Source organism: Orbicella franksi, chromosome 6 (genome assembly GCF_964199315.1).
Source record: "Orbicella franksi chromosome 6, jaOrbFran1.1, whole genome shotgun sequence".
NCBI lineage: Eukaryota > Metazoa > Cnidaria > Anthozoa > Scleractinia > Merulinidae > Orbicella > Orbicella franksi.
In genome coordinates, this window is record NC_138150.1 from 27,854,076 (window position 1) to 27,877,852 (window position 23,777).

Consider the following 23,777-nt stretch of genomic DNA (forward strand, 5'->3'; position numbering starts at 1 on the left):
CTCGGGATTCGTTAAAATTGGCTGTTATTACTGAGGACCATTATAATTATGGTTGCATCATAAAATTTTCTCCTCTCAAAGAACGCCTGTCTTCGGAGTATGCTTTGCAGTCGTGGTTTCGTATGATACGAAATTGCTTCGTGTTGCTCACAATTATTTATCGAACTTCATTTGAAGCGTATCGCGCGAAATTTGATAAAATTTAATCATCAGTAGCCCTTATCAATTACTATTCAAAGCGTATTCTACTCCTGTCATTAACTTAGGAGAGGTTTGAGCAGATTCGTATAGCGTTCATAAGCATAGCCAACGGGCGCAAAGCATAGCAGCCGACAGGAATTCTTTAATGTAAAACTTGTGGTGCCAAATTTTTTCTTACACGCTGACTATACGGTAACAGTGCCAAAATGATGGAATAATTAGATATGTCCTAGATAAGGCTTTTTTCTCTTCCAGCATAGCGACTGCAACTCTGATCCCTGCGACCGTCATTCAGACGCTTTGTCGCGGACGTCGTCTGGATCCCAGGAGTCTCTTGGCGCAGCAGAGACGTCGGCAGAATGGCAGCCCACCCCTCAAATACAGCACCGCCTTTACTACCTTAATAATTTCCTCAGAATGGCTACTGAAGGCAGGGTCAGCCCGGTGAGGTCACAGTGCCAATCTGACGTTCTTATCATGTCATCCAAAACCAAGCACTACTACCGGAAAAAAGCAGAACAGGCTATTGAAGGCGTGCTTGAATCCATTGCCCCTGGCAACGCCTCCTGGCTCTACCAGCAAGTCATGCAACGGCGCACCCGTCTACAAGTGGCCGAGGGTACAGTAGAAGACACGCTGATTGCCAGACTGGTGACTTTGTATGAGGAGGCCGCCTACTGGTACACGAGACAGCAGATCCTGTCGCTTTTCGTGACCGACTACTCGAAGACCGAGCTACTGGCTTTGATTCCGGGTCTCTCAAAATGGAGAATCGACGAGGCAAGGAAGCACGCTTTCCAAACTAAGCCCGGGCAACCCATTGACCACCAAGGATCACCAGATGCCGCTTGGATGCTGTCAAAGTTGACCACTTTCTTGACTTCTTGTCCAGTCCATCATTTCTTCAAGATGTGGCATATGGCACCAGAGCTCTTAAACTGGAGAGCGGCCAGAGCTTAGAAATCCCGAACATGGTGCGCACGGTTATATCCTCTCACCTAGTCCGCATGTACTTGAACTTTTGTGCAGAGTCCAATTTTGAGCCTCTCAGACGCTCCACGCTCTTCAACATAATCAAGGTATGGATTATAAAACGTTCGTAAATTTTGATCAGGGTTAATTGTAGTAGTGGTGTAGCAGTAGACGCTTGCGTTTAGAAATAATATTAGTTTAAAACCAAAGTATTTTTGTTTCTGTTCAGGTTTGTGGGGCTTCACTAAAGAAATCGTTAGCCGGTCTTGATAGCACTCAGACAGATGGGGTGCAGGCGCTCGCCACTCTTGAAGACATCACTCATCAACTCAAGCAAGCCGGTGAGATACAAACACCTTCCATTATTGCTGTAGGTGCACGAGTTGTCACAATTTTGAATAAGCTAACGGAGTATCAATATTTATTATTGTGTGTATTTTTATATAACAGGACTGAATAGCACAATAGCCGATAACATTCTAATGCGACTCAAAGCTAGTCGGCAGTATCTGAAGACAGATTTCAAGATCCACACAGCCAGTGAATCTCCGTGCGCAGATCACTGCAGAGTGTTCGCGCTCAGTAGGACAGAAACAGAGTACAAGGGGCAGTGCCAACACCAGCATACCATAACCTGTGACCGGTGCGAGGATCTAAAGAATGCCGTCTCAGATCTGCAGCTAGCAGTGGATTCAAGTGAAGTACACCTTAGGTAAGAACATATTTATGACAAAAAAGCAGAGTTTAGCATTTGTAGTCAACTAACAACCTCGTTCCCAGGGCGCTTTTTATGATTTTGGAAATTTTATAGGGCTTTGGGTGGCTCTTAACCTTATGAATATATATTTTAAATAAAATGCGGTTAAAGAAAAAGGTGAGAGAGGAATCCTTATTTTTTTTGATAACACGGCTCCAAAGAAAAATTTCTGATGCTATCGCACCATGATGTTGACAAGCTCTACTCTTTCCATATTTAGTCCTGATAAACGAGAGGAGTTACAGCATGATTTAAGCTGCGCTGCGCCGAGCATAGAAGATTGGAAGTTACACGTTCTCCGTTCAGTTCACCAGGACACGGCCAAGAGTGAAATTATTGATAACCTGAAACCAACGCAGGTGCTGCTTATAATGGACTGGGCGATGAAGTTTATTCCAACCAGCTTTCGCGAAACGCAGCGCGACTGGTTTGGAAAGAAGGGGAAGTCCTGGCATCTATCGGTGGCCATTACTAAAGCAGAAGATGGAACAATTGAGGTGGGAATCATATGCCTTCTCTTCTTTCTTCATCGCTCGCTGACCACTATAAACTAGTTTCTCGTGAGCGCGCTCTTTGTTGCTCCAACCGATTACAAATTGAATAATTGATCAATTAATTATTTCAATCAAAGATCTCATTGATCTTCATTTATATACGCATGTAAGCGCGCGCAAAAGCTCATGGAACGGAATAAATTTTTAATCCAAATAAACAGCCGCAAACATTCTCAAAAAAACCGACTTTCCCAGATATTATCTCTATTTCGAGTGAAAATGCGCAGGTTAATACTCCATTAGCCCTCGACCGTGGTCAGGTTCCTTGGCGCATTATTCATGCTAAAAAATGCTTTTCTATTATGATTTTCAGACACGTACATTTATCCACTTATTTGATGAATGCAAACAAAACTGGTTCAGCGTTACCTCCATCATCGAAGATTCACTAACCACCATGAAGCGACAGGAATCTAGACTGAATGAAGCTTTCCTGAGATCTGACAACGCGGGCTGTTATCATTGCGCATTTCTTCTTCTCAGTCTTCCAAGCCTTGGACAGCGCGTTGGTGTCCGCACAGCTCGTTATGACTTTAGTGAGGCCCAAGCTGGGAAAGACATATGTGACCGCCGAGCAGCCGCCCTGAAGAGCCACATTAGGCGCTACATTAATGAGGGCAATGACGTCAAAACAGCCGATGACATGAAAGCTGCTATCGACTCGCATGGGGGCGTCAAAGGCTGCTACTCAACGGTGTGCAAGGTTGACGAAAGGTCCCAAAACATGACCAAGCACTCGCTGAGTGGCATACAGTCTTTGAATAACTTCGTGTTTACTGAAAGTGGAGAGATCATCGCTTGGCGGGCCTACAATGTTGGACCCGGAAAGATCTTCTCCGCGGCGTTGCTGGCGCGTCTCGGCACCCCTCAAGGCCCAACGAACTTACAAGTTCTCCAGGCGTTCAGTAGCCCTGACATGCTGACTGGTGTCTTCCGTGCCCCTTCCAGCACGCAGGAACAGCAGCCTGCAGCACCTCCAAATGAGCCTACAGCTGCAGAAGGGATTCAGCTCGAAGAAGAAGAGAGTGTGGTCTTTGGTTGCCCAGAGGAGGGTTGTATAAAGGTTTACCAAAGTCACAGCAGCCTTCAGCGACACCTTGATGCCGGGAAACACCTTCTGGCGTTAGAGAGAGAGTCCGCGTACGACGTGATAAAGAAAAAGTAGGCAGAGACGTGCAAGTCAATTTCTGGTAGCTACATGGAAGCAGCTCATTCACCCACATCTGCATCCGCCTCAGTTTCCCATAGCCAGTCGGAAGACGCACCGCCAACAGCTGACATGGGCTGGGCACTGAAAAAGACTAAGAAGTCTGTTCATTTCACCACCAAAGTGCGCCAATTTTTGCGTGAAGTCTTCCTTCAAGGAGAGGACACTGGGAATAAAGCAACGGCTGAGAACATAGCAGCACGAATGAGGTCCACGCTAACCGCTGAGGGAACGAAGGTTTTTACCAAGGACGAGTGGCTGACATCTACCCAGATTTCCAGATATTTCAGTAGATTGGCCGCATTAAACAGGAGTGGGGCTCTTCATAGATCAGAGGAGGCGAGGCCAGCACCAACAGAACCGGTACCCGAGGAAGGAGAAAGCGAAGATGAGGAGGAAGACCCATACATGGCTGAAGCTCCCATCATTAGAACACGGCTTCAAATCAGGAGGGAACTAGAACTGTAACTTTACTTTCGATCAGAGTGTTTATCTGTTTGATCATATTTATTTTGACTTTTCTCTTTGATAGTTTTTTCAAAGGACAGTTCTTTAGGGCACAGGTCACAAAAACACGCCGTTGATTTTGTTTTCGGTATAGCGAGGTCTTTCTGATAAAATTTTCTGCATCAAGATGCGATGTGGCGTGCCAGTTTCAAGCAAATGTATTATTCCTTTATTAGACGAACCAAAGTGAGTAATGTAAGCATTTTGATAGTGTTCTGCGGACACGCGTGTTTGACTTAACGAATAGTAAGTCCTGTCAGGTAGTTCACTTCTACAATAATACAGGCCATCATTAAGCCGCCAATTGTTATTTTCATGGCTTAAGACAAACAATAGCCTTCGACATCATTCTATTTCATTAAATTTTATATTGTGTAACCATTTTTCGGCATCTTCTGTCTGTTGCTATGTCATTATTACAGAATTAGCGCGTTATAATGAAAAACACATTGACGACGGTGGGTACCCTGTGGTGGGCGGATTTTTCTTTTTTAAGCGACTAGATAGAAATGGTTCTATTTCATTAAAGTGTAAGGTGTGTAACCATTTTGTGGCATTTTCTGTCTGTTGCTGCGTCATTATTACAGAATTTGCGCGTTATAATGAATAAAAATTGACGCGGGTACCCTGTGGTGGACGAAGTGTTTGTAGCCCTCCTGTGGAATAGTTCAGTAAGTGCCCAAAGATTTTTTTGCAGATAATGTTAGTATGAAGTTCCACCTTTTAGACGATATGCTCCGTTTTTTGAAGCATGCTCCGCCATTGGAGATATTTTGGCCTAAACTTTGCGTATTTTTACAGTTTTCACTATTAGATGAGAAGGGGGTCTTGGATGAGACCACTTGTGTAATAGGAATTAGTCGTAGAAGAACGAAACGTAGACAATAGATTGTCTTTGGGTGAGACAACATTCACTTAAAATTTGAAAAGATTTGGTTGAATTCTCATAGCGGTAGAGCTTTATACTTTTGACCATTTTTTTGGTGATTTTTGGTCATTTTTGTAAAAAAAAAAACTAGGGGGGTGGTCAACTCCCCCCGGTTTTGACCAAATTTCCTTAAACTTAGACTGAAGTAGTTTTGGGTGGACCCCTTCAAACTGGCCAAGTTTCATCAAAATCGGTGAGATAGCTTGTGCCGCCCCTGCCTGGTCCTATCGTGGATGCACTACAGTTGTGTGTTCTGTTGGTACACTCATCGATATCTGAAGCAACAAATGGAATGTTACTGGAAAACGCTTTATTGAAATGGTATAGTCACGTGTCTTTTCGCTCTTATACATAATGTGTCTCGTTTGTTACTATTTTATTGCCTCACATATAAACGTACCAATGTCTGACAAAACTACTCGCGTTTAAATAATAGCTTCAACCACGGGGCAAGAAAGGCATTAAACCAAACTGTGTTAAAGGTAGTTACCAGTGCAGTTTACTCCATCTCCATAAAATCCATCTTTGCAAGTACAGTTACAGGATCCCCGGGTGTTGTTACACACAGCAATAACACTACAGTTGTGTGTTCCGTTAGTACACTCATCGATATCTAAAGCAACAAAAGGATCGGAATCTAATTGCAAAACGTTTCTTTGGCCGTTTTTATGCTAGAGATGTTTAAGTTGTCTAGACACCGTTAACGTCTAAGACGTTAAGGGTGTCTGGTATAAAAACGAGACGCAATTAAATACACGGCCTGATAAAGAAATATGTATTTTTTTATAAAAGAAGACTAGGTGCTATACTCGGAGGACACTGGAAACAAGTCACTTTTAGCGCGGCAATATACGAACAAATCTACTAGCTGATAACATGGCAGACAGTTAAGGGCATCACGTTTTTATACTAGACAGGTTTAACGTCTCAAACGTTAACGGCGACTGATAAGAGTAGAGCTCTTAAAAGAAGACGTTAAAGTAGACAGACATTAGAAGCGTCTTCCTTATTTTCCGTTTTTATACTAGACGTTAAAGTCGTCTCGAGACAGCTTTAACATCCGAGACGACATTAACGTCCCTAGCATAAAAACGGCCATTGAAATGGCTTGCTTCCCAAACTTTTCGCCCTAAGATAGTATGTTTTAGCCGACTCACTTATAAGTTATTGCTCAGTTATTTTTTCACATATACGATATAAAGTAACTTACCAATGTCTGATAAAATTTCTCGCTTTGGAATAATAGTGTTCAACTAGATGCACGAGATTGTGTTACAGATAGTTACCAGTGCACTTTATTCCATCTTCATAAAATCCATCTTTGCACATGCAGTTAAAGGATCCCGGTGTATTGTTACACACAGCATAAACACCACAGCTGTGTGTTTCATCGGTACATTCGTCAATATCTAACACAATAAAAAAATTCCTGTGAAATATCTATTTGATAACGCCGGTGATAATTGTGATCTTCTAGCGCGTACTGCCTGGTAAGCAAGAGCCGACTACAATAGCAGTAGTAATAGCAACAACAACAACATAATTATAAATAATGATAGCAGTAATAGAAAGCCAACTTTTGAAGTTATAACTCCTTGTCATAACTTCTCATTCTTGGTATTAAACCCCTCAAACCTCTCACAACTAAGTTGAGTGCACTTATTAGAACAGAATGTATTAGTAGCGTTTTCACAGTCATGGCCAGTAAATCCGGGAATACACAAACACTGGTAATCTCTGTCTGTAAAACCGGCCTGGCAGGTTGCGTTGTTCTGGCAAGGTTTCTTTGCACAAGCATTCTTCAAAGAAAAGAACGAAAATAGCTGTTACAACAATGGCATCCATTGACGATATATAACAGTTTTTAAAACATTTATAAACTAAACAGTTGATCAAAATTCGATAACAATAATTGTAACATATGGGGGTCACTGAGTTTGTTTCGAGATATTAGTAGTTAAAATAAAGGGTATTTTTAGCAGATCATACTGTTGCTATGGTAACCTATTGTATCATGATTACAATGTGTTTACTAATGATTAGACAGTTTTTTTTAAAAAAAACATGATTGTTGCAACTGATAAAGAGTGGTTATAACGCTGGACCCATCAAAACCTAAGTCTTGGAAAGTGTTGGAAACTGTTGCCAGCCACCTTCAGTTATTATCTCCAACTTCTAAATTTCATGATTACTTCAGCATCCCGATGCACATAACTTTCTTTCTCCGCAGGGTTGCCTGAGTGTATGTTGTGGTGTTCAGAAGTAGAGTTATTCAGATCACATTTGTGTTGTCCATTTGCCTCTTCCTTCTTGTTAAAATTATAACTGACACAGTTTGGCTCCATGTAGCATTTCAGCTGGCAGATGTCCTCGTTGATGACGTCAATGGTTCGTATCACGTGATTCGTCGGTAACCATGGATTGGATCAATTGTGAATCGCAAATCACGACAGTGACCTGAAAAATGAAAATTTTGACATGCCTTTATGTAAACATTTGAAATAATTTCTGGCGAAGTCAGTAAAATGAAAGATAAAGACAATAATAATAATATAAAAAGTGGTGACATAAATTTCTTTCTCTGTTTGAGTCAATTCAGATGTTTGTATTATTTTAAATAAGCAGTTATTGCTTGCAAAGAAACTTCAAATTTTTTAAGCATGTTTAGTGCGTGAGGCTCAAGTTAGGTTTTCGTGTTAATAAAGCTGTTTCATGGAATGACGCTATAAACGAGAGGCAAAAACTCGAAATAAAAGATCAAGGCTCGAAGTATAGAGAAGAAGAAAGAAAGGAAGAAAAACTGAAGAAGAAGAAAATAGAGAAAAATATTGCTCAGGTGGCTTTTAACCAATAACAGATTTTAAAAAATTAATCGAGGTTTTCGTTCATATTATTTATTAAACTCAAAGTAGGTCTTTCTTCAACTTACTTTTAAGAAAGATCATTCGCGCACTTCTGTAACTCATTAATTTTTCATTTTGCGGAAAATCTAAAGTAATTTGCAGAGTATATTTTTTGGTAATGACAGTTATCTCTGAAAAAATACCACATCATCATTTCTCGGTTCGCGTTATATTTTTGAACAACAGGATCGACCATTTAACAGACCCGCAAATGGTGATTATTATGAAGCAGCAGTCATTTCAAGTTTCGCTTCTTCACGAACCTTCCTTCAAGTTGTCAAAAACATTAACAAAACAGTCTTGCCTCCCGTTTAGAGCGTACCATTTCCCGGCGCAACGTTTGAAAAATCGGAATAAATGTCTGTTTAGATGAAAACGTTTGATTTCAAGCCTTTGTTTTCACAAAGAAAGACCTTTTCCGTTTTTAAGTTATCTTATTCATATCACATTTTTTTCTCAAGCCATGCACCTCTTCAGAACTTTACAACCATATAACTTCAGAGGCCAAAACTTTGAAAAGTTGCTTAGTTTAGTTTTGCATTTTTGGAAAACTCGAGTAGGTGCACAAAATTGGAAAAACAGGAAAAATGTGCTGGTTTGGACGGTTTGAGTTCACCAAACGTGTCCTGAAATTCTCTTTGAACTCGAGCCTAATTGCGTGAACCTACTTTCAGTGTAATTCTTTTTTGACTGAGGATAAGTCATGAAGTTTGTAACTTTGTTTTGAGAAAATGATTCTCGAACGGCAATTGCTAAACACATTTGCATGTGCATGTCAAAGCCACCTGTTTGAATTAGGTGTAAGTTAAGTTATAAAACTTCCTCTCAGTGATGTATTAAATGTGACTTATTACATGTAATGTGTTCGGGCTAATTCTACGCAAACCATTGGGTTCTTTTTTCTTAAGAAATTGTTTTGGAAAACAGAACAGAGTTCTATGAAATTAACTAGTTGTTACTTCAACTTAGTTTTCAGAAAAAAAAAAGATTCGCGTACTAACTCATTAAGTTTCGTTTTTCTTAAATTCTAGAGCAATTTGCAGAGCTTTTTGGAAATGAAAACTCCACATATATTTCATTTCTCCGATCGCGGTTTCTTTTTTTCAACAACATAATGTATGATTATTAAGAAATAGTAGTCATTTCAAGTTTCGCTTCTTAACGAGCTGTTTTCAGGTTGACAAAAAAACATCGACAAATTGTCTCAGTTGCTTGCTTCCGTTTAGTGCGCACTATTATATTTTTCGGCGCAATGTTACGATTATTTTCCTTTTTGCTCATGAATGTTATGTAACATCCATGAGCTTAGGAGGCAGTCGGATGGCGCTCACTCACTCACTTACTCACTCACTCACTCACTCACTCACTCACTCGATTCTAATTAATTCATTCATTAAACCTGGATTAAACAATTTTCTCCTACCTCCCCTTCTAAGTATTGTTTTTGTCTAAGAGTGTTCAGTCGTCTTCGGGAAGGTTCTTTGACGAGGGGGGACTAGAAAGGCGTACATTTTTGTCGGATAAATCGAGAGCCTGGGTGCGAGTTTGTCGAACACCTCGAAGATTGAAGTCGGCCATTTTGGTTTCGTGGGATTTTCTTTCGTAAATATGTTGTTTTTTGCCTATCGGCTTTTGTTCACACCTAGATGAAAGCTTGTAGAGGTATTTATGACTGTGGTCACGTATCGTTTACAACAGCACGGTCGGCGAGGTCAAAGAATTGATACAAGACACCCGGGAGGACAAAGCAGAAAGTGAGATCGTGATTAGCTTTTTTTCTTGGCAAGAGAATTTGATGGTTTCCACTCGCTTTCTCTCGTTGTTTAGTCTAAGGTAAGCTTAAATTCTTGTTAGGTTTTGGTTTCATTGTTTCTCTATTGTTTTATTTTGTACGCACACATTGAAATTCTGCCTGTGTTAGTATTGCAAGCTCGAAATTTGTAAGCTTGTTTTTAAATACTTAGGGGAAAAAATGTCGAATTGCCTTATCTTTTAGTTTTGTTGTCGTTCACACTACATTTCGTTTGTATTCCATGCAGTTCAACCAGAGTGAAAATTTCTTCACGGATGATATGCAAGGCAACCTACATGTATGATTGAGTAAATATACACTGCAATATTTTAGTGATGGATGAACAAATTAAGTCCAAAAGACTGTGTAGATCTATTTGTTTGCGAGAAAGATATGCTGTCCAATTGTGTCAAAGAGCCGGACGCATGGTGGCTGGTGTTGTAGATTTTTTTTTTTTTTTTTGCTCCTAGAAATGAGAGATTTAAACAAATTGACATCAAAACTTAAATTATGGAGAAGAGAATGTTTGCTACTTGTCAACATAAGTATGTTCTGTAATCGTTGCAAAAATCTATTAGCAGAAATATATCTGCAATATTTTTTAGTATTACTGCATTGCTAGTGCGACTAGCACAAACAATTACCAAGATATATAGGAATAAAATACTGTACCGTCTAGTGGGCCACATTAGGTTGTTGAAAGGGGTTTCAGGCAAGAAGCTACACGTACATGAAAGGAAAGCCTTTCCTGTTAAAAACACCGTAGAATGGATAGGTCTTTGACCTTGGGCCAGAGCCTCCTTGTATAAAACGTTGTTACTTCCCTTCCTCCATTCCATGGACGTAGTTCTTTAGAAAAAAACCTTATAAATTGTAAACAAAAACAATCCCTCCACTTCAGGTTCATGATTGAAACAAAACTGTCCGAAATCATTCTTATAATATTGAAGGAAATACTTATTTTTTCTAGAGATTTCCTGTTTACCTGCAAGCTACAATCAAATTGTTTATCTTTGACTTAGCTTAAAGTAAACAAGATTTTGCCAATATCTATGTCTCACTTAAGTGAAATTTGGCAAAATACTCTTGGCAGTCCTGGCATTCTCAATTTGATTGTCTAAAATAAATTTCAGAATCATGTATTGTAATTTTTACATAATAGTAATCATTGTTATACAGCTGTTTCATAATGTTAACTGAACAAGGACCATAACCAATTTACCTTAACCCAAAATGCACTGCTGACTCATATACATAATTATATTGTCAATTTTGAACTGACTGGCAAATATGGTGAACTCTCATTTAATGATTTCATTTTGAAACAGACTGTTGTTATTCTTTGGCACTACATCATGTACAAGTTAATATGATAACAATGTTCCAATTCCAATCAAAATTAAGTATTATCCATTTTAGAATTTATAAGCTGTCTGTGCAAACAACCTGTTATTTGATTTTTGCATTTCTTTTCTATTTCGAGCAGTCTGGCCTCGAGCCCTGGCTGGGAACATTGTGTTGTGTTCTTTAGTAAGACACTTAACTCTCACAGTGCCTCTTTCCACTCAGGTGTATAAATAAGTGCTGGCAAATTTAATATTGTGGGAGTAACCCTGCGATCGATTAGCATCCCAATTGGGGGGTAGTAGAACTACTCATAGTCGCTTCATACTAGAGAAACCAGGATAAGTGCCTACCTGATGGGCCATTTGGCTCATATGCAGACTTTACTTCCGCTTCTGAGTTGCTCTTTGCCTCTTTTTTAGAACAAATGCTCGTGCAAAACATTTCACATGAAAATGACTTGATTTTCAAGAGAATGAACGTACAGGTGACACACATTTTCATACGAATAGTTTTGCACAAAGACTGGTTTTGCCACAGAGGCAAAAGTCAACTATTCATCCATGAGCTGGCTCAGGGAGCCTTTGATTGAATGACTTAACACTAATAGTTTATGAGCTTAACATACAAAGTTGTGTTTGGCAGCTCTAAAAAATTTCAAAGAAATGGTCTGACAAGGTATGAAAGATGACGGTAGAGTCTTATTAAAACAGCCGTGTCAAAGTGGCCAACAGCGCCGGTGCTTATTTCGGTTTCTCTTGCTATCAAGAGCACTGATTGAACGAAAGGGGTCGCTGGACTTTATATACAAGGCCTTTCTACCGTTAATGTCTTGTGCTTTTCTTTCTGAACCAAGACTACCATGACAAATTCAGTAGTTTATTACCAAAACATTTTCACGATACCAAAGATGGGTATATACTAGCGTTTTGAAGACTTCCTAAGCGACCAATTATGTGATGACAAAAACAAAATTGTTGCTAGTCCCTTAAAATGCATTATCATAATTATTTTGCACGAAATAATTCTAGTGCAACGCACCTTACCGTAGCTACCCAAAAGAATTGTCTGGAAGTTATTCTTAGCCAATCACAGCGCGCGAGATTTTGTTTGTAGTCACGCCTCCTTGAACAGGTTTTAGCATGGTGACAGCTTTGTTGGCAGCTTATGTGATCATTTTTAATGAAACATTTCGGGAAGAAACTCAAACGCAATTGAAAAAATTTTAGCGGTCAGGAGAAATTTGCGACTGTTAGTCCCCAACATTCCATTAACAATTCGCTCTTATTGTTTGTATTTATCGCAACTGTTAATAGTGTTGAAGCAGAACAAAAACAATCTGGAAAAACAACACCGAACAACTAAACCCATTAAGAACAATTTAGAGCGAGGAATAATAAAAATACTTGAGTGTGTTCAGAATTCAAACCACTGTCTAGTACAGTGGATGGCTGTTTTTTGCGAATTCGAATTCGAATATTTAGGTGCACCGGTGAAGAAATGTTGCGAATTTCGAAGCAGTCATTTAAGGGGGATCCTTCTCAACTACCTCATGGGCATGAATTTGTTGCTAAGGAAGGTTTCGAAACTTCGTATTTTGAAAACCAGACTTCCTAATGATAAGCTTTTTGCAAATTTTTGTTCCATTGAGAGGAGTCCTGCAAAAGTTTCAAATCACGGCCATGTTTGACCAGTGACGTGTCCAGAAAAGAAAAAAAAACCAAATTTAAAAGTCATCTAGATCCGACATTTTGAATCACTGTGTTAATACTACGTTCGGATTTTATGAAACTCGCATTATCATAAAAGTTATGAGGTAATGAACGGCGGTATTATCAGACTTTCTATAGTAGCTAGCTTTCCTCTTTTATGTATAAACAGTAATTCAGTGCCTTTGATTATAAAGAAGGCTAAGTTATTTCTGATCCATAAGAAAAATCGGAACTGGCACTAGTTACGCACGCGAAATTTTTTTTTTTCAAAGGAAACGTTCCCCCATAAAGAAATTCACCAATTAACAATGTAAAACTCTCCAAAATAGCTTTCCTCTAAATATCGCCTTCAGAAATCCCTTAGCAACAGCTCTAAAATCTGTAATTAAGAAGGACCCATCCTCCCCCCCCCCCCCCCCCTTTAACGTCTTTCTTTATGACGCTCCTATATTTTCTGGCTCCGCGATATATATAAATACTGAAAATAAAAATCCGCAAAACCTTAGGGCATTACAACATAAAGAGAGAAAAACCCAATAATTCAGTTCGGTTGAGCTGTTCATTGAGGCCATAGAGATCATTATTCAGTACTCCTTGACTTTCCCTTGATTAGAAATTTTCAGGTAAGCTAAATTTCTTTTAAAATGAACTTCAATCGGTTCCATTAATAGTTCTGGGCTTTATTTTCTTTTTCCGGTTAATTTTATAGGGGTCAGTGGGACGGGGGGGGGGGTCAGTGTTTTGTCGAAACCCATCGAGCGCTGAAGGCGCGATCTAGAGACCGTCAAACCAATCGATTTTATTATCAAAATACAATTTCCCTGACGAAATAATTTAAAAAACATCAGATATACCAAGATATAATAGCGGCCTCCAGCCTCCCCTAACAGCATTCCTTCCCAACCATTCATCAAAGATTGATAGGTTTTTAAGTAAAACGTCGTTGAGATCATGGTAACCTTGAACAATTTTTACTTGACCTGTGGCAACCCTGCCTTTGCGTGACAACAGGCTGACGCATAACTTGTAAAATATTTCAAGTTGTTTGGTGGAGCGCGTCACACTGTAATTACTATTCTCTAGAAGAAATATATCAAACACGAGGGCAGTGTTTCATCATACAGACTGCCTTGCAATTCGTAAGTTCTGCCCAAAAACAATCCCCACGAAAAATATTGGCCGAAAAGGTCTAAATAATAACTTAAAAAGTTACATAGTTTGGCTTCAGTAGCATTGCAGTCGGCAGATATCCTCTTTGCTGACGTCAATAGTTCGTATTACGTGATTCCCGAACTGGTAACTAGGTATTGGATCAATGGTAAATCGCAAATTACGACAGTGAGCTGAAGAACGAAAATTTGTTTTTAAAGCAGGAGGGAAAGAAATAAACTGTACATTCTATTTGTTTTTTCGTCATGTGTACTTTTCTATTGTTTTATTCACGTCGAGAAGACTACGAATGACAGTTTAGTGCAATGAAGCCCAGTCTTCCCGCTCTATATAGAACGGGGAGACTGGACTACATTGTGAGAGGAAGAGTTCAGGGACTGGGCCGGACTATGAGTGTAATGATTGTTTGTCAACACGAATTTTATTAATTTTGCTTTGACAAAACACTACAAGCAACGACAGCTGTTTAACAAATTTGCATGGGCATATCAAAACCACCTGTTTAAGAGAAAAGTGTCTAACGTTAACTTGCTCTCGACAATGCCATTTTACCTTAATTATTGTAAAAATCTGTCCCATAGCCCTTTTTACGATTAGCTTTTATCATTTGCATCACAATGTAATCCAACGTGGATGCGAGACAATTTCGGGCTGAAACTACAAAATAGCCCGAAATTGCCTCACATCCTAGTTGGATTATATTGGAATGCAAATGAGAAACGATAATCGTACGTGAAAAGGGTTATTTCACAGAAACCGTTGATTAACGTTTGGCAAAGTTTTTGCAAAATTTAGATCAGTTTTGTTGCTTAAATTCGTCAGAAAGACTATTTATTTGCATCACAATGTAATCCAACGTGGATGCGAGACAATTTCGGGCTGAAACTACAAAATAGCCCGAAATTGCCTCACATCCTAGTTGGATTATATTGGAATGCAAATGAGAAACGATAATCGTACGTGAAAAGGGTTATTTCACAGAAACCGTTGATTAACGTTTGGCAAAGTTTTTGCAAAATTTAGATCAGTTTTGTTGCTTAAATTCGTCAGAAAGACTATTCATGAAAACATTCATTGTTTCATGTGGCGCAAACTCTAGTCAGAGCAATTCCCAGGGATTGTTAATATCGAAGAACAAGGATTTCGTGCAACCTCAGAGAAAACATTTCATGATCGAGTGTACATTCATTTGGGATAATCCAGTTCAGGATCAAATCACGAATCACGGTGTGCCAAAAAAAAAAAAACACCCGATGGAAACACACTGGACAAGGATTTATCGGCTCCTTTAATTTGATGCACCATGATCCGAGTGATCTTGGATCATAGATCCCGATCCTAATCATGATCCTCAAGGAACGCAATCAAATCGTATGCCCTTACAAGTTCGTACTTTCAAAAATGTTGCTCGACGAGTTATCATACAGGGCAATAAATTTATCGAATATGAGCTGACTATATCGTTTTCTACATGCACTGAAAACTTGCGGAGAAAACTAAACTGCGTTGAACGCACATTAATTTTAGTATCCACGATCATGCGAGTATTATTGCCAAAACAAATTAAAAGGCTCGTGAAAAAAAGTTTAAGCTATTGCAAAGGCACTAAAAACTGTTGTCTGTGTGTTTTTTTTTTTTTTTACATCGTCAGAAATAACGATAAACCGAAGAAATATTCTCGAACACCGAATGAAAAGAACCTTACCTTGTGCCTCCAGGAACAAGAAATCCAATAACACGAAGGCTGAGCAGAAAAACAATGACAACACGTCTAAGACAACGCCTCGAACTTTGCAAAAACTGGCCGGTAATTTTACATTCAAGCGAGATGCTCTGGAGAGTGGTTCAATGGCGTGAATCATAAGCTGAGCTGTTGCATCTGAATTCAATTTTTAACTTGTTCCTTATTCAAATATACCAGCTCAATAGGTTAATCAATTTTTAGTTATCAGAGTTCGCTACAGCTAAAGAGTTTCCTCGTGTGGTGATTGGTACATGGCAGCAATTGCAAAGAAAAAAGATCGTATTATTTTGACAGATTATCACGTTGTTGTTTCTAAAGTGAATGAGAAAGAAACATATTACTATGTTTTTCCCTTTGTGCTAAAAACAAATTGAGTTAAAAACTTGCCCATTTTTCGGATTTTTAACTGTAACATATTTTGGCCTTCTACCCACACGTAAACGATGAGAAACGGAAAAAGGCTTTTTCACAAACCTTCACTTCATACTTTCTTCCCTCCTGGGACTTGCCAACATTTCAGGAAACCGTCCAAAATGTCCAGAAGTTCTCAGCTGCGCTTGGTAAAATAAGCTTTTTATGACATCCTCTATCTGTTACTGCATGGAAGTTAGGTAAAAATAGTCACTACGCAAATATTACATTTCGTTGGCGCATTTCCCGGTTTCCGGCTTGAAGAGGGGCCACGTTCCATTTGATTAAACGAAGTTTGTGAAACAAAATGGAATGGAATAGAAGCTTTCGTTTCCGAGCATCCGTTTTAAAAATTTCGCTCAACCTCTCGGCGAACTAGTCCGGAAATTTCGGAAATTTCTGTTCCATTTGGTATTTGAACCGGGCAAGACAATCGTTCTTAGCTCCTCTAGCCGTAATGGCCTGTTTCTGGTATGTTTTGGCGCGGGGATTGGTACCAAATTTTAACGTGACAGGTAGGCTTGGGGGAATAACGCGCAAGTGTGGAAGGAAAAACAAAGTTCTTCAGTGCAAGCAAGGGTAACAAAGATCATTTATTTAAGCCCAGTGGAAATAGACCACTGGCTGAAGGATTATTTAACCAAGTGTGAGATATAGCTATCAGACCTCGGATGGAATAAGTGAAGTAAGCGTTGAATTGGTAGCTTAGTATCCTGTGTTGTAATGTTTAAACTTCCTGTAATTAGTCAGGTTGTAACTTAGTTTCATATATAGGGCAATAAGGGAGACTAGATTCTTGGCTGTAATTAAGCACCCTATTGAAATAAAGTGTCATCATCGTCAACTTGTGGAGCCCGCACAGGGACTGCTTTAAACAGCGCTGAATGAAGACGAGCCTTCTCATTGTGGGGTGAATGAGGACGGGCCTTTTCATTGTGGGTTGAGTTAAGATGGGTTTTCTATAGGAGACAGAATGAAGAAGGGCCTTTTAACAGAGATCTGAGGGAAGATTAATGTTTTTACGGTGAGCTGAGCCAAGGTAGGCCTTTTCTAATTAAAAAGGGGAGAGGAAGCGCGACGTTTTCGCTGTTTCCGACCCTATGGTCCTAAAATTTGTCAGCAAATGGAGTGAAGTCGGCCCCTATTCTGACTCAATCTGCATTTTGTCTTTAACCGAAGGTGATTACTCTCGTTATAGTAACGGTATCCAAGAAAATTTCATTTGTGGAGGGGTTTCACAGTATATTTTGCATTTTGTGTAAAGATCATAAAGAGATGGAAGGGATACGACGCGGCTCGTACCACACAAAGGGTCAAAGACGGAACAATGAAGTTATGCAAAGAGCAACGGTTGTCCCGGCGACTTTTGGAACTGAGTCGTACAATTTTGATTGGTTAAAAGCCGTCCAGTGTCAACCAAAGTCGTAAACTTGCATTATCGTGACAAAGACCCTTTAAACATAGCCAACTCACCGATATGTAATATTTTATTAGAGAACCCGCACAAGCAGATCAATAGTTATTCAACAGATGGCATCTGTTGTTTTAAAACAAAGGAACTAAATGTGTAGAAAAGAAAACAATTTTCTGGGAAATTTCGGTCTGAATCTAAAACATAAATATTTTAAGGCGCTAGTTGTCCAGTTACTTTCCATGGCTGAGAAAAACTCATCCATATTATTATCATGGTATTTAATAAACCGACGTTGAAATTTCTTAATTGATTTGCTGTCATTCTCCTGTCATTCATAATATTACACCACTCAACAGTTCTGTGAAATGTAACCGAGCCCTGCATGAAAACGGGGTCTTGGCTGTCTGTTATTGGTGACTTAGAATGGAAATAGTAGAACTTTTTACGGTAGCTTTGCTATTACTTTACGCTGAAATTCTGAGATTCATCTTGGATGGTACTGCAATTGGCTATTATCAGGGAATAAGATGATTGCTACAGTTGCTTTTCTTGAAGCCTTAGCAAAAATAGCCGATAGGTAGTAATGTTACCGATGATGGTAAAATAATTTTGTCATATTACGTTCAGTAAAACCATTAGAAACGATTGATTTCTAAATTCAGCTTAAGTGCTGACCTGCTATTTACATATTTCCTAAACTGAAACGTGTGGTTCACATGCCCGGCCGTAACATTAGGTTTTATTTATTCGTTCATTATTCTAGCTGATGCCACGGATCATGCCATCGTTACTGTCTAAAAAGCGGAAGCGCTTAAAACATGCAGATGAAATTATCTGAGTATAAACATTTTGTTATTTCCGTATTTGGGCATAGATGGGCTGACGTCTGTCCCAAGGACTTAACGAACAAAGACTTTCCAGAAATCACCAGAAGACACACCAACGAGGAAGTCATCACATGCCCATATTGAGCGACCTGGATCCAGCAGCCAGCGATATAAAGATACTGCAAAAGCCGCACGGTTGTACAATCTATCTTGATCTTGAGCATGCCCCCATTTGCCAACTTTATAGCTCATACCATTAAATCCCCACTGGCGGCAAACTTCTGCTAATCTCGAGTTGTCATTCTCCATTCTGATAAACGAGCCACAGGCATCAGGCTGGACATCCGTCTGACCGCTGAAGTACTGGACTACAGCTTCACCAGTGCTGTTAGCGACCGTTGTCACGTGGAACGTACGTCCCTGTTGTTTACTGCAGTGGAATCTCAGCTGAGTGAAAGACAGGTGTGTTCTGAGCTCATTCATGGCACTCTTTGTCAGAAACGTCTGGTTATTGTGATAGTTCCTGATTCCTCTGTATGACGTCTCTACTAACAACTGCGGTGTGGAGGATGAGCCGTCAAGCACAGCGTTGGAAACAAGAAGCCAGCCTCCTGAAATCAGGGTAAAACGGTCTCTTGATCAAAAAAATTAAGCTTGCTGTCATGTCCACTTATAACACGACAAGAACGAACATCAAGATGTAGAAAGCAAAGTAAGTCATGACTGCAAAAAGACATGAGATTTCCTTATGGAATTGAGAATGAAAGCTTCTAGTCCAAAGTAGTGATAGTGTGGTATAGCTCCGATTTAGTTTCGAACAGCTTAGAGCCTGTTGTACCCTTTACTGCGTTCCGGCAAAAGCAAAAGTTTTTGGACATTATCGTTGCTATCACTTTCCACAACATACCTCCGTCAGTTGTCATATCACAGAAGACCTTTAAAGGGTTTCCACTCCCCTCGGGGTCGATCCAGTACTCCCCGTCTCCTCTAGAGCCTCCTGAGTCCCGGATGTACTTACAAGACCGCCCAGGTTGACCGGAATACCAACCTACAGTTTGAAACAGAAAGAACACGTGCTAATCTAAAAAATGGCAACAGAGACATTTTTGACAACTTTCGAACATTAGAGCTTTTACCTCTGCTACACCCGAAACGGTGTGTTACGTCACAATTTATCAAATTTCTACATTTTGGTTCTTTTTTATGTTTTTGTACTATTTCTGAATTAATCGTATTCAGGCGCTTTTTCGCACTCTGTTAAAAAGAATTTAACTTGCAGCTATTGGTAGGTTAAGACCATAATAAACAACTATTTTCTCAGTGACCTGTGTTTACAGCAAATTTAATAATCTCGGCGATTTGTGCATATATTTAAATTCAGTCCAAAGTAGTGATGCACGCTTCAGTTCAATTTAATTGCTGCTCATTCCAATTAACGTCCAGTGATTAAATTGTAAGAGTGATGTTATACAAATAGATGACTGAATTATCAAATCTTGGGAACATGAGGTTCTGAAGTTCAAAACTGAGTGATGATTGCCTGTTTATAAGGGCCACTTGCACTTAGAAATTTTTCCTACCAACTTAATCGCAATTTCATTTTAACACAAGCTGTAAGAAAAATTGTCCTGGGAGACATAGAAATGAACATGTACTTGCAAGGTTTTTGTAGCAACAGACGTTACGCGAAGTAGATTTCGCCACAGTTGCCAAGAGGTTTTACACTTTTTAATTCAGCCTTATGTTGCAACAACATTGTGCATTGCACGTTGTAACTGCAGCTTTTTTTTTTGCATTTAAACGAATGCGCCAGTTGCCTGTGACGCATTATTCGAATACATTTTATTGTTTGCTCAGTTACCTATGTATTCCAGGCATCTGTGTTTGACTTTTAGATATTTGTATGTTCCTCCACATAGATCGCCACCGGCCAAGTTGTTATTTACATTTATTATATGGCTGTCTCTCACAAGGCCTGGAAACTACCGAATTCACGAATTTGATTGGTTGAAATAGATATTAACCGCGGTCTAGATTTTCCCATCTAGACCGGCATCTAAACCGGTTACATTTTGCGGTGAAAAAAAAAAGTAAAGAGGACGAGCAAACTATGGCAGATTTAAGTTCAGGTGATCGCCAACAAAATGTTAGCCAGTACAAACCAGTTACATTAAACGAATTAAATTTTTCTTGTTTGCCATACAATAAACATCTTATTAACCGAGCGTAGTCGGTCTGTATGGGAGAATCTTGACCTCAGTCGTGAGTACAGACCGAACGCAGTGAGGCCTGTACTGACGACTGAGGTCAAGATTCTCCAATACAGACCTCCTGCTCGGTTAATAAGAGCTAAGTAACTCACAGCTGGTTTTGCGGTTACATTTTCCTGCACGATTTGAAGAGAATTGCCGGAACGACAGTTTACGTTGCTCTAGAAATTTCCATACCATTCTTATCTGTTTGGAAAGTTCCCGAATGTTTAATTGAATGGAAAGCGCCCCACTTCTGCGATAGAGTGGTAACCTGACCATCACTCGCTTAGTCATCGTCCCCAAATACAGCGGGCATCAATACGCATGCGCCACAATTTGAAGATGACGTAGAGCCATGACCTACTCTGATAAACAGACTCCCGCTTAGATAAAGAGCTAATTATTTCAAACATCAAAACCGGTAACTGATCTGCCATATCTGGTTTTTACAGCTAGTATTAACGGCTCGCTTCCAGCTCGCACTGGTAAATATCCATTCAAATCGGGCAGTCAGGTTGTATTTGTCATTTACAGTTCGTCTAGTGTATTGACCAATTTCCAAGCTTGCAATTACTCGCTGTGGTTAATTAAAACACATTACATATAGCAATAGTTACCAGTGCAGTTTATTCCATCTCCATGAAATTCATCTTTGCACGTGCAGTTATAGGATCCCCGGGTGTTGTTACACACAGCATTAACACTACAGTTGTGTGTTCCGTTGGTACATTCATCTATATCTAAAACAACAAAGAAGGAAACTTTAAAAAACAAAGAAGGAAATAAGTGTCATTATAAATAAGCACAGTTACCATTAGCTTCTGAAGAAAGGTTAGTGTGAATGGAGACGCTTAGAGCTATTAAGCAGCTTGAAGTTGATAAAGCCAGTAAATAAACTGCCGTAGACAGTTTGTGAAGCGGACGTTTATCCGAGCATTAGTCCTTCGTCAGAGCTAAGACGAGGCGGAGTACGGAGTTGCGCTATTGGAACTTGAACACAGGAATTAAACTGTGTTACAGATAGTTACCAGTGCAGTTTATTCCATCTCCATGAAATCCATCTTTGCATGTGCAGTTACAGGATTCCCGGGTGTTGTTACACACAGCATTAGCACTATAGGTTTGTGTCCCGCAAGTAAGCTTTGAGCTCTTTGTTTCGTAATTTCCATTAGAAAAGTGACGTTCTCTTAAACCTGGTTCTCATATCCCGCCGACCTACCTGCAACTGACAACGTTCGCCGATCTGTCTCAGTGGGTCCCCGGCGCATCTGCGATGGATGCCGACGTACTCAAATTTGCGCGAAATGTAAATCGAATGGCGCAATCTTCAACCATTTTACCTGTAAATATGGATCGAATCGTCTTACTGGAGTACGTTGCGCCCGCAGATGACGTTCACGTAAAATATTTTCATCGCCGACAACCGCCGGCTTGCCCACGAAGTTGAACTCAGCTCAACTTTGTAGGCAAGCCGGCGGTCAATGCCAGGGATATACTATGATTCGGCGATAAATGTTCAGATATGCCGTAACTTTCTCCCAGGTATGTCGGCGGCATATGAGAACCAGGCTTATTTGTGGGTCTTCTGTGTTGACCGGTTTATATAAGTTTGTCATTACTCACTGTCACAAAATTAAAACACATAGAAGTAGTTACCAGTGCAGTTTATTCCACCTCCATGAAATCCATCTTTGCACGTGCAGTTATAGGATCCTCGGGTGTTGTTACACACAGCATTAACACTACAGCTGTGTGTTCCGTTAGTACACTCATCGATATCTAAGGCAACAAAAGGAGTTTCATTGAAATGGTGTGCTTACCAAACTTTTCCCCCTGACATAGTGTGCTATTGCCGGCTCACATATGAGTTAATGCATAGTTATTTCCTTACATATACGATATAAAGTAACTTACCAATGTCTCATAAAATTGCCCGCTTTTGAATAATAGTTTCAACAAGATGCACGAGATTGTGTTACAGATAGTTACCAGTGCACTTTACTCCATCGCCATAAAATCCATCTTTGCACGTGCAGTTAAAGGATCCCCGGGTGTTGTTACACACAGCACCGTAGACATCACATTTGTGTGTTCCGTCGGTACACTCGTCAATATCTAACACAATAAAAAGGTTCCTGTAGAATATCTGTATCGTAACGACAATTGTTATTAAATTATCTTATATTATTGTTCTTATATTCCGTGTGATCTCCTAGCATGAACTGCCTGCTAAACGTTTTAAAAGCAGAATCCGACAACAGCAGCAGTGGTAATAGCAACCAAAACAACAGCAACAACAGTAATAATAGCAGCAACAGAAAACCAACTTTTATAGTTGTAACCCCCTCTTATAACTTCTCATTCTTGGCGTTTAAGCCCCTCAAAATTTTCGGCATTGCTAAGTTGAGTAAGACCCCTAATAACAAGAGAATGTGTCAGTACCGCTTTCACAGTCATGGCCAGTAAATCCGGGAATACACAAACACTGGTAATCTCTGTCTGTAAAACCGGCCTGGCAGGTTGCGTTGTTCTTGCAAGGTTTCTTTGCACAAGCATTCTTTACAAGAAAAGAACAAAAACAGCCGTTACAACAGTGACATGGTAACGACACTTAACAGTTAAAATGATAACAGTAATAATAATAATAATAATAATAATAATGAAGGTAATGGTATTGATAATGATAATGATAATGATAATGATAATAATAATAATAATAATGAGTCTGTTTTGATATTTTAGTAGTTAAACTAAAGGGTACTTTAGCAGGTCATACTGTTGCTATGGTAACTTATTTTATCATGAAAATGATTACAATGTGTTTACGAATGATTTGACTGATTGTAGCAACTGATAAAGAGTGGTTATAATGACCCATCAAAATCTAAGTCTTGGAAAGTGTTGGAAACTGTTGCCAGCCACCTTCAGTTATTATCTTCATGATTACCTCGGCTTCGCGATACAGATAACTTTCGCTCTTCGCGAGGTCGTCTGAGTGTTCATAAGTCGCGTTATTCAGATCACATTTGTGTCGTCCATTTGCCTCTTCCTTGTTGTTAAAATTATAACTGACACAGTTTGG

At 39.6% G+C, this 23,777-nt stretch overlaps 3 protein-coding genes across 3 annotated transcripts in view; 1 reads left to right on the plus strand and 2 right to left on the minus strand.

The window, feature by feature from the left end:
* LOC145490572 (uncharacterized) overlaps positions 1-23,777 on the minus strand; it is a 91,691-nt gene that overhangs the window by 64,413 nt on the left and 3,501 nt on the right. Inside the window, exons 2-5 of the mRNA XM_081469671.1 lie at positions 23,643-23,777; positions 23,138-23,252; positions 22,352-22,474; positions 21,313-21,435 (exon numbers count right to left, since the gene is read on the minus strand). The exon at positions 23,643-23,777 is cut by the window's right edge and continues 122 nt beyond it. Of these exons, the coding sequence (XP_081325797.1) occupies positions 21,313-21,435; positions 22,352-22,474; positions 23,138-23,252; positions 23,643-23,777 (496 nt within the window). The remainder of the gene's footprint in view (positions 1-21,312; positions 21,436-22,351; positions 22,475-23,137; positions 23,253-23,642) is intronic.
* On the plus strand, positions 1,032-3,649 carry LOC145489416 (uncharacterized). The gene is made up of 2 exons (XM_081468387.1): positions 1,032-2,427; positions 2,798-3,649. The coding sequence occupies exons 1-2, from the start codon at positions 2,116-2,118 to the stop codon at positions 3,647-3,649; spliced, it is 1,164 nt and encodes a 387-aa protein (XP_081324513.1). The 5' UTR covers positions 1,032-2,115.
* On the minus strand, positions 17,945-19,462 carry LOC145488952 (uncharacterized). Its single transcript, XM_081467807.1, has 2 exons — positions 19,351-19,462; positions 17,945-19,054 (listed from the first exon to the last, which is right to left on the minus strand). The coding sequence occupies exons 1-2, from the start codon at positions 19,364-19,366 to the stop codon at positions 18,516-18,518; spliced, it is 555 nt and encodes a 184-aa protein (XP_081323933.1). The 5' UTR covers positions 19,367-19,462; the 3' UTR covers positions 17,945-18,515.